This window comes from Mus pahari, chromosome 23 (assembly GCF_900095145.1).
Source record: "Mus pahari chromosome 23, PAHARI_EIJ_v1.1, whole genome shotgun sequence".
Taxonomy (NCBI): domain Eukaryota; kingdom Metazoa; phylum Chordata; class Mammalia; order Rodentia; family Muridae; genus Mus; species Mus pahari.
Window position 1 is genome coordinate 23,295,467 of NC_034612.1, and position 11,402 is coordinate 23,306,868.

The 11,402-nt window shown below is 46.9% G+C and overlaps 1 protein-coding gene across 1 annotated transcript in view; it reads left to right on the forward strand.

The window, feature by feature from the left end:
* The window catches only part of Auts2 (activator of transcription and developmental regulator AUTS2), a 1,110,887-nt gene that overhangs the window by 1,092,896 nt on the left and 6,589 nt on the right, over window positions 1–11,402 (forward strand). Inside the window, exons 15-16 of the mRNA XM_021187184.2 lie at window positions 4,601–4,742; window positions 10,898–10,975. Of these exons, the coding sequence (XP_021042843.1) occupies window positions 4,601–4,742; window positions 10,898–10,975 (220 nt within the window). The remainder of the gene's footprint in view (window positions 1–4,600; window positions 4,743–10,897; window positions 10,976–11,402) is intronic.

The window sequence follows — 11,402 nt, forward strand, 5'->3', positions numbered from 1 at the left end:
TGTGCGCGGTATCATATATATCATATATATATAGTATATGTTGTTATACATTGTTATATGTGTGTGTGTGTGTGTGTGTGTGTGCATGCGCACACGTGTCAGAGGACAACTGTGCATCTCAGGGAACAAACTTAGGTACTCAGGCTTGGTGGTGGATGTCTTTCCTAGCCAAGCTATCTTATCACTCCAGGTAGTTTTGATTTTTGTGCTTATTTGTTTTTTAACATAAAATTGAGGTGCTAGAGAGATGGCTCAGCAGTTAAGCATACTGACTGCTCCTGTGGAGGACCCAAGTTCAGTTCCCAGTACCCATATTTAGGGAGCTTATAACCATTTGTAACCTCAGCTGCACCCTTGCAGTTTCCAAGGACGCCCCTGCATGGGCATACCCATATACACGCACTCAGACACAAATATGCATACATTTGAAAGGTTTTTAAAAATACTTAAAAAGATACCTTTTCATATTATTAATTTGGAGAAGTGGTCATGTTTAACCCCGCAAGAAGTTGAAGGTACTGAGTGCTCACTGGCCGTGCATATACTAATTAACCACATTGAACGATCGCTCTTCTGCCTGTAACATCAGTTCTTTGGGAGGCTAGAATATACTAGACCACTTTCTGGCCAGTTACCTTGCCTGTCTATAGATGAGACCTTGTTCCAAAAAAAAAAAAAGGGAGGGGTCTGGCAAGATGGCTGAATGGGTAAAGGTACTTGCCACCAGGCCTGACGACCTGAGCCTGATCTTTAACACTTACACGATGGAAGGAAAGAACCAGCTCCACAAAGTTGACCTCTTACTGCTTGTGGACGTTGTACATCGTGGTGCGCACTAGGCTCCGCACCACGATGTACAACGTCCACAAGCAGTCGATTCCCAGACCCGCATGATGGAAAGCAAGAACTGACTCCTTAAAACTATCTTCTGCCTTTGACCTGCACAGTGGCACAAGTGAGCACAAACACGGATGGATGGATGGATGGATGGATGGATGGATGGATGGATGGATGGATAGATAGATAGATAGATAGATAAGTGGCACAAGTGAGCACAAACATGGATGGGTGAGTGGGTGGGTGTATGTATGTATGGATGGATAGATAGCAAGTGAGCACATAGATAGATAGATAGATAGATCGATAGACAGACAGATGCTAACAAAAGAAAGTGTTCACCTCCTTGACTAACTAAGGCACTCCTTCGTTTCCCGGCACCTGCACTCCCTCATACCCCACCAGTGAGTCTTGCTCACTTTTGCCTTATTACCAGGCAACACATAATTAGAGCCCTCCCGGTTGAGCTCAGCTAGAAAATGGGGTGCAGTTTGAGGAGCTAACTAGGTTTCCACGATGACTTCAATTCACTCTGGGTCCTGGGTGACGGAGTGTGTAGCAGCAGGTAAGCCCTCATCTTCTTTTCGTTTAACTTCCTGAGCTTAAAGGGATGAAGGATGACAGGGAGGCTGCTCTCTTAGCAACTTCTGTTCCATGAAGATGCCCCTGGTGACTTGGCTTTCATTATCCCAATTCAATTAGCTCGGCCTCTGGAACACAGGGTGACTCGGTTATCTTCCTCTCCCAGCGAACATTTCCTAATCCCCAAGCCCCGTTCTGCCTGTTGGACCTTATTTGCGCTTAATGAGTCCACACCATCTACCATGCGATATTAGCACTAAATAATTTGGCAACTCAATTAAAGGAGGTGCTTCGGAGATTTTTTTTTTTATAGATTCACAGAGAATTAGAAGCTTGGTTTAGGGGGTCTGGCTGCTCCGTTGATAGTGAGGCTTTCATTATGGTATTCCTCACAGATTGGAGCAGAAATTGCATCTCTGTCCCTCGCTCCTGAGTGTACATTTACTCATTCTCTTAGCCACTCCTGGATTTCTTGTGGCGACCTGAGGCCTACAAGCTCAGGACACCGATCTTCCTGTTACCGTGTGTGTTCGGTAGTGAGACGCACTGGGTATGTGTGATCTGTATATTTAAATAAAAGGTAGTGGACTGGGGAGATGGCTCAGTAAAGCGCTTGCTTTAAAAGCTTGGCAACCCGAGTTCAACCCCCAGAGACCACCAAGAACGCTGGTCACAGTGGCTTTCACTCACAGCTCCAGGGTAGAGGGAGTGGAAACAGATGGACCCTTTGGGCTTGTAGCCAGCCAGCTTAGCCTGGTGAGCTCCAGGTTCTCGGTAGACAACGGGTAGATAATCACCACCACACTAAAAAGATGTCCTCTGTTCTCCAATGTCACATGCATACTCGTGTGCACATGCACGTGAGATGGTGAAGGTTCCATGTGTTTCCATCAGGTGCATGGCTAAGTTTCACCTTCAGAGAGAGAGGGTTGCTGGGTGAGTGAGGGTTGGCTTATCTTTTCATACCCTTGTCAGTGTAGGTGCCTCTCCTTGGTAAAGGCGTGTGTCCGTGTGTCCCCCACCCCCCTCGTTACACAGCAGCGAACAGGAGAGCGTGTGAGACAGGACAAGAGTAGGGTCAAGATGGCTGAGATCATCTGAGGAGCCCAAGGAGATTTCAAGAGCCAAGTAGAAGCAGACCCAGGGTAGTGAATGAGCCAGAGAAGTACAGTTAGGAGCTAGGGGACAGTATCACTCTGGGGGAGGCAGGAAACTGACCAAGAGGGGTACCAACCTCCAGAATGATGCTGGGTAGGGGCTGAGGCAAAGATGGTGAGCTAATAGCTATAGCCATCGAGGTGGGTGGAGCTAAGTTAGTTAGAGGAGAAGGTGGAGTGAGGCCTCAGATGGTAAGTACAGTGCCCACGACTGGTTTGACTCCACCATCCCAACTAATGGAGGATGTGAATTGGAAAGGAAAAGATACCTGTTAATTAAAAGATACTCCTGTGTGTGTGTGTGTGTGTGTGTGTGTGTGTGTGTGTATGATGGGTGTTCATGTGCACGTGAACACATACAAGTGTGCAGCAGTTGTGGTTCCTCAGCAACCATCCGTTGCTCTTTGAGACGGTCTCTCATTGGCCTGCAGCTCGTGGGCTAGGCTGGCTGATCAGAGAGACCCAGGGCTGGGATCAGAAGCATGCACAGCTAGTTTGCTTTTTTTAAGGTGAGTTCTAGGGACAAAACTCAGACTTTATGCTTGCTTGGCAAGTAATTTACTCAGTGAATATCTCCCCTAGTTTCTGTGGTGTTTGTTTGTTTGTTTGTTTAAATATACAACAGTGATTCCATTAATGTGTGTTATTTTAGAATATGACAAAGAGCCATTAGGCAATTAACTTTACACATTAGATTGTTCTTGCAGAATTCCTAATGTAATGAGCTTTAAAATACTATCATTTTAAAACTCACAGACAGAGGGGCTGGATAGATGGCTCAGACTTTAAGAGCGCTTGCTCTTGGTCTTAGTTTGTGATGAACACATGCCCAAAAGCAACTTGGGGAGGAACAAGTCCATGTCACAGTCCGTGATAGAGGGAAGTTGGGGAAGGAACCTGGAGGCGGGAACTCCCAACAGAGCCTCTGAAGGAACAGTCCCCTGCCCGGGGCTAGCACTGCACACCACACATGGGCCTTCTCATAGCTGTCATTCATCAAGAAAATGCCGCACAGACTTGTTCACAGGCCAGTCTGATGGAGATATTTTCTCAATTGAAGTTCCCTCTTTCTAGATGATCCTAGTTTCTGTCAAGTTGACCAGAAAAGCAAACATAAACAAACAAACAAAACCCCCTAATCAGCAGACTGTTCTTCTAGAGGAACTGAGTTTGCTTCCAAGACTCCACCTGGGTGGCTCACAACCTCTTGCAACCCGAGCTCTGTGTAATTCTGCTTCAGGGGATCTATTGCCCTTTTCTGGACTCTGTGGGCAACCACAGATATCTCTCTCTCTTTCTCATACATATATACTCCTCCACATACACACAATACATAGAAATAAAGTAGATATTTGGTTGGGGTGGGGGTGGGGGACCTGCGTTCCAGCATAGTGGTACATACCTATAATCTCAGCACTGGGTAACTAGAGGCAAAGGATGAGGACTTAAGGATAGCCTCAAGTATGAGGGTAGCCTGGGCTATGTGATACTTTGCTTCAGAACGAACCCAGTCTAGGATGTGACTCAGTTGGGTAGAGGGCTTGTCTTCCATGCAGGAAGCCCTGAGTTTCACTTATAGCATCATACAAGGCATGATGGTCCACTCCTGTAGAGATAGAGGCGGGAGAATAGGGACTTCATGACCATCCTCAGTTACACAGTGAGCTAGAGGCCTAGCCAGCCTGGGCTAGGTCAGATGGAGGGATGTGAGTAGATTCTGCAGACTGGGCCTTTACAACAAAATGATGACCTGCGTGGAGAGTGGTACGAGTTTTTGAAATGAATAGGACTTGGCTGTATCCTTCAAGTTGGACCACTTCAAAGGCCGAGTCTGTAGGAAGCAGATGCCAGCGTTACAGCAGCCCGTTTGTCCAGGCTGCTTTCCTGGTGTTCGAAGGCTTTGTTCTCACAGTGTTCTCGGCGGCCGTTAACCCCCCCAGCCCCCTCCAGTCTTGAGTTACTCACCAATACCCCGCTGTCTGCTGGCCTCCCAGTTTCAGCCTCTCTCCTTCCTCTTGTTTTAGAAACAGATGCAGTCAGACCCACACAAGCTGGACTTTGGGCTGAAGCCCGAGTTCCTGAGCCGTCCTCCGGGCCCTAGTCTCTTCGGAGCCATTCATCACCCCCACGATCTGGCGCGACCTTCCACTTTATTCTCTGCCGCTGGTAAGTTCAGAGAGTGGGGTGGTGCAGAGAGCCAGCACTTCAAAGCGGTGCTCAGGCTCAGTGTTCCTAATCACTTAGTAACTAAAGAATAGAAGTCATTCCAGCTTGTGAGGTAGTACCCCACATGACTAGGGAGGTGGGCCCTGCTTCTTTGATACACCCCTCTTTCGTTCAACAAGGACCAAGAGATAATCAGGCTGGGTGAGGTAGCTAGCACACACTTGGGATCACAACAGTGGGGAAGCAGAAACAGGCTACACCCTGGGATTCACCTGCCAGTTAGCCTAGCTTATCGGTGAGTTCTAAGTCTATTAGAGACCCTATTTCAAAGTACAAGGTGCGGGATAAAGTGTGGTGGCCCATGCCTTTAATCCCAGCACTTAAGATGCAGAGGGAGGCAGATCTTTCTGAGTCGGAGGCTAGCCTGGTCTACACAGCAAGTTCCAGGGCAGCCAGGGCTATATAATGAGGCCCTGTCTCAAAACAAAAACAAACAAAAAACAAGGTGGACAACACATGAGAAATAACATTTACGGTTGACCTCTGGTCTTCATACACATGTGCACGTGCACCTGCACACACAGGAATGCGTATACATGCTTGCATTGCTTTAGTTGGTCATGTTCTTGTGTTCAACAGAGACAACTCAAATGTGTGTGAAAAGCTATCGAAAAAGATCAGAGAGCTTTCCAGGGCAGATTGGAAGAGCAATAAATCCAGGGATTCTGTAAGGATGAATTTAACCTCACAGTTCTGTTGCCTATTGAACAATTAGTGTTTCTTCACTGTGACAGTCACTGCCTTTTGAGGGTCCCAGGAAGGAGGCATGCAGTCAAGACAGGTTAGCTTCATGTGTTTGGTGGCTTAGGTCTCAGGTGTCAGTACTTGGAAACAGAAGCAGGAGAAACATGATAATTCAAAGCAAGTTGAGCAAAGCCTAGGCCACAGTTTCTTAACAAACAAACAAACAGGATTGAGATATAGCTCAGTTGATAGAGAATTTGCCTACCTAGCAACTCAGCCCTGGGTTCCATCTGCAGCACACCATAAATTGGGCATGGTGTTGCACACCTATAACCCCAGCCCTTAGGAGACTAAGACAGACAAATCAGGAGTTCAAGGCTAGCCTCAGTACATAGCAAATTCAAAGCCAGTCTGGGTTACACAAACCTCTGACTCAAAAAATAATTTTTAGAAACTAAAGCAAGCAAACAATAAAAAAGGCACTACCCTTAATAAGGACTGAGATAAGAAAATGGCCCAGTTGGTTCTGGCTGTTCTGTTGCAGAACATATTGTCACTAAAACTCTTTCAGCTCTGAGAATATATATTCCCAGTGTCTCCTCAGTGCAGAAAGTCCAGCTGAGGAGGAGGGCAGAGGGTATCTGAGGACTATAGCTATCTGCTTAAGGTACACACAAGACAAAAGTAATGGTCATATGGAATATTTGGGTAATGTCATAGTTTCATTTTTGTTGATATACCAAATACCCTGACCAAAACATAAAAGCAACTCAGGGAAGAAAAAGGTTTATGTGTCTTATACTTCCAGGCTACAGTTAATCATTGAAGAGAAGCCAAGGCAAAAACTCAAAACAATTAGTCATATTACATCCACAGTCAAGAGCTAAGAGAGAATAAGCACATCCTAGCTGCTTGCTTTCAAAGCTCAGCACTCTGCCTAGGGAATGGTGTTGCCCATAGTGGGCCAGGTCAATTAATAATCAAGGCAGTCCCTCACAGACATACCCACAGGCCAACCTGAACTAGTTAATTCCTCAGCTGAAATCGTCTTAGCAGGTTATTCTGGGTTGTGGCAAATTGACAGTTAAAACTAACCATACCAGGATTGGGAATGTGGCTCAGTGAGCAAAGCCAATTACTGGCAATCTTTATGTCCCTGCTTTGATTCTCTGAGACTCATGGTGGAAGGAGGGAACTTGTTCTTGAAAGTTGTCCTTTGACCTCCACACATGAACTATTTAGTATAGGCACTACACACATACACAAATGAATAACCAGCCAGCACAGGTCCTATTGGTACTAAGTGTCCTTACCATTCATTGTTTTCTTGTATTTTTTTAGACCTGGTGGGTCTGGGACTCACTATGTATAGGTAGTTGACCTTGAACTTAGTCTCTGCTTCAGCCTTCTGAGTCCTAAGATGACGGTTCTGCCACACCTAGTTCAGTCTTTTTGGATTTTTGAAACAGGGTTTCTCTCTGTAGTCCTAGCTGTCCTGGAACTCACTCTGGCCTCAGAATCAGAAATCTGCCTGCCTCTGCCTCCTGAGTACTGGGAAAATATGTGCCACCCACACCTGGCTTGCTTTCTTGTCCCACTCCTCCCACTGCCCCCACTATGCCCCTTGAGGCAGGGGCTGATGAGCCTGAGGTGGCCTTGGACTCTATGTAGCTCTGGCTGGTTACTTAGACTTCCACTCCTCCTGTCTCTACTTACTGAGTGCTGGGATCACAAGCCATATGTAACCACACCGAGTTTATATAGTGCTACGGACTAAAGCATGCTGGGAAAGCACTCTACCAAATGAGCTATATCTCCGGCCCACGCAGTATATTTCAAGTAGCTATTAGTACTCAGACCCTGCAACAGAGCTTAGTAAATAGTTAAGTGGTGGTGCTCCGCTTGCTCGAAGTAACAGCCCTTGTGGCTTCATGTGTGTACTGTGTGAATCCGAATTTACCCTTAGGAACAAAAATGGTGAAGGAGTCCACCATTTCTGACCCTTAAGGGAACAAGTTCCACATCCATACTTTCCACTGCCTTCTCCAGCCCTGATCCAAGATTTGTGTTGGTAGACCCATTGACTCTTACACTGAGCGAGAGAGAGAGGCATCAACATCAGTACAGTAGCCCTGTGGTCACAGCAAATACATCACCCTTGGGGATGGATGGAATAGCCAGAGTCTCAGGTTTCCCTCCTGTGGGTTCTGCTTGCAGAATGTATTTGAAGGCTCTGTTACCATGGCACCTAGCTCGGAGACAAGGATACATGGAGAGCAATTTGGGGAGAGAAATAGAGAGATTTCTCCCTGGACTTCATTGCAGCCAAATGGATGAATTGTCTTCTTTTGCTTCAATAATCCTGGAACTGTGGGTATCCCCAGGGGCCTGGGTTTTTTGTCAGAGCATTAACTAGCATGTACCGCACAGTATGTAGCCCACATTCTAATTTGCCTGGCAACATTGGTGGTGACTAATGAAGGCTGTGGAATATGTTCACTCTGTGCAGACAAGAAGTTGGTTTTTACTTCTCAGTGCCATGTGGATACATAACCCCTTAGGTGCCTTCAGATTTTGAGATTCAAGCATTTTCCCTTATGTGCTGAGCCTTCCTGTGCAAACCCAGGCCCACAGGACCCTTGGGGTCTCCAGAGATGCAAAAGAGAAGTCCAGAGCTGTGAGAGACGGTTCATCGTGAAAGTGTTTGTCATGCAAGTGTGAGGGCTTGAGTGTGACTCCTCCAGAGTCTGAAGTCATCACCCCCGACCCCACACCTGACCCGACACCTGCATCAGATGCCCTTGGTGAGACACATAGACAGGCCTGCCTTCCCATCCTCCTTAGGGCTGCCTTCTCTGCTGACATTAACAAGTTGAATGCCTGAAGCTTTTAAAAATAATGTTCTTTCCCAAATCACATCTACACACACACACACACACACACACGCACATGTTCTATTCTCTCCTCCCCTTCTTTCCCAGCTTCCTGCAGGAAAGGGATCTCATGTGTTTTCAAAGAAAAATAATTTGAGGGACTGGAGAGATAGATGGCTCAGTAATTGAGAGTATTTGCTACTATTGAAGAAGACCCTGGTGTGGTAATATAAAACTCTTTGTAACCTCACTTCTAGGGAGTTTCACACCTTCCAGGCACATGTGTGGTATATGTGTACATTCAAGCATATAAAAATTTAAAATAATAATAATAGTAATAATAATGATGATGATAAATTGGGACCAGCAACATGTCCCAGGGAGTAAGGTCACACCAAGCCTCTCACCTGAGTTTGATGCCTTGGTTCCATGGTAGGAGAGAATCAATGGTCATAAGCTGTTCTTTGGCCTCCACACTATGCATGCAGGTACACTATGGCATGCAGGTACTTCACACGTTACACATGCTAAGTAAGCAAATGGAATTCACAATTTCAAATCAGCCAAATAGAAAATGAGGAGGAGGAGGAGGAGGGAGGGGAAGAGGAGGAGGAACAGCTACAGGAACAAGAAGTAGTAGTCATCGTCGTCATCGTCACTGTGGCATGCACGCACCTCACACACGTATACACACACCGAGTAAATGTAATTTTGAAATTCAAATTGACCACAAGAACAACAACAAATACAGCTACTGCTACTCATATAAAAGGAGCTGTGCATGAAACCTGGGCTCCCTGGCAGGAGAAGTAGAGACTATTAAAGCCAGTTGCTCAATCCTTGTGTGTGTGCGTGTGTGTGTGTGCGTGTGTGTGTGTGTGTGTGTGTGTGTGTGTATCCTGAAAATAACCTTGAACTCTGGCCTCTACGTCTTGAGTATGACTGCTGTGCACTCTGTGTGTGTGTGTGTGTGTGTGTGTGTGTGTATCCTGAAAATAACCTTGAACTCTGGCCTCTACGTCTTGAGTATGACTGCTGTGCAGTGCGTACGTGTGTGTGTGGTATGTGTGTGTGTGTGTGTGTGTGTGTGTATCCTGAAAATATCCTTGAACTCTGGCCTCTACGTCTTGAGTATGGCTGCCATGCACTGCCACACCCCGTTTCTGCAGTGCTGGGGCTGGAGCCCAGCTTTCTACACACTAGACAAGCATCCTACCTACTTAGCTACACTGAGGATTTGGGGATCCAAAGCAGGAATACAGAAAGTATCCTTCTCTGGCACTGGCAGTTAAGAGGCATTGGCAGGCTTAGCCTCCCATTGTTTAGCATCAACACCCGGCAGTACATTTGGTGGTGCCGAGCCTTGTGGATGGTAAGAACCCACAACACCCCATAGTCACGAGAGTGGGATGTGATGGGAGACTTCTCGATGCTGCAATGTCTGCAGCTTTAGGACTACCTATGAAGTGAAAAAGACATGTCCCTGGAGTGCTGAAGAAGGAAACCCTTGACTCTACTTTAAGGTGCCTAAGAAGCCCTTCAGGGATGAATTCTCTTCCGTGTTCGCAAGCCTGCATCTCTGTAGACAGACTTAGTTATAGAGTCTTCCAGTACTCTGGATCTACCCCACCTCACTAACCAGGCCTAATGCTTATGCATCAACTTCATAAAGAGGTAGTTTGGGGTCTGACAGCTCTATCAGTGAAGTGTTCGCCACATAGCATGAGGACTGAGGCCATAGAGCTAGGCATGGCAGTGTGCGTGTCTGAGCCCAGAGCTGGCGAGGTGGGGCTCCCTGGAGAGCCAGAGTAGCAGAGTCAGTGAGAAGTCCCAGGTTTGGTACAGACCCTCTCACAAAACTTTTAAGGTAGAGAGTGGCTGATCCCACATGCAGATACTTGCATATTTATACACATGTATGCATACATCTATGCACACATGCCTGCAACAAGTGCCTTTTTTGAATAGTGGCCAGCCAGTCTAGTTTGCTTTCTATTGATAAAACACCACCCCCAAAAGCAACTTGGAGGGGAAAAATGGTTTACTTAAGCTTACAGTCCATCATGAAGAGAAGTCGGAGCTTGAGCCTGGTGGCAGGAACTGAAGCAGAGGTCATGGAGGATCCTTAATCGCTGGCTTGTTCTACACACTCACATTCACCTACCCTTTCTTCTATCACGAAGGACCTGCCTGGGGTGGCACCCCCCACAATGGCTTGGGTCCTTCTATATCAATCATGAATGGAGTAAATGCCCCGCAGCTTTGCCTATAGACCCGTCTGATGGGGACATCTTCTCAACTAAGTTCCCTCTCCCCAGATGACAGAAACTAAGTAGGCTTCCAGTGAAGCTGGGAAAGGTGGAGGAGGAACGCCTTCTTTTGTCCCTAACAGGAGCATTGTCTGTTACCCAGGTGCACGGGCCAGAGCTGTAGAGGCAGTGGGATTTGACTTGAACACATTTTCTTCAGCCCCGCCCTAACAAGGTTTTTTTTTTTTTTTCTCCCTAAATTCTGACTTTACTCTGTTGGGTTTTGCAGGTGCTGCGCATCCTACTGGGACCCCTTTTGGGCCACCACCTCATCACAGTAACTTTCTCAACCCTGCCGCTCACCTAGGTGAGTCAGAGAGTCAGAGGGATCCTCCCTGCAGCCTTTCATGGGAGTCAGGGTGGGGCCCAGTGGCAGGAGGCCGGTTATCCAGTTTATCGTGCCTTCAGGAAGCAGAGAGAGATGGATGCGGGTGCTCAGCTCGCTTCTCCTTCTTATTCAGTTTAATGCCCTACCCTATTGGCCAGTGTCCTCCTCCCCCATGATGAGGGCAGGTTGTGCCATCTCAGCCTAATCTAAGACACTTCCTCACAGCTGTGCCCAGGGGTTGTCTCTAGAATATATAGGGGGGAAAAAAGTGTTTTTTTGTTTGTTTGTTTGTTTGTTTGTTTGACAGGGTTTCTCTCTGTAGACCAGGCTGGCCTCAAACTCAACAGAGATCTGCCTGCCTCTGCCTCTCAAGTGCTGGTATTAAAGATGTGCACCACCATGCCCA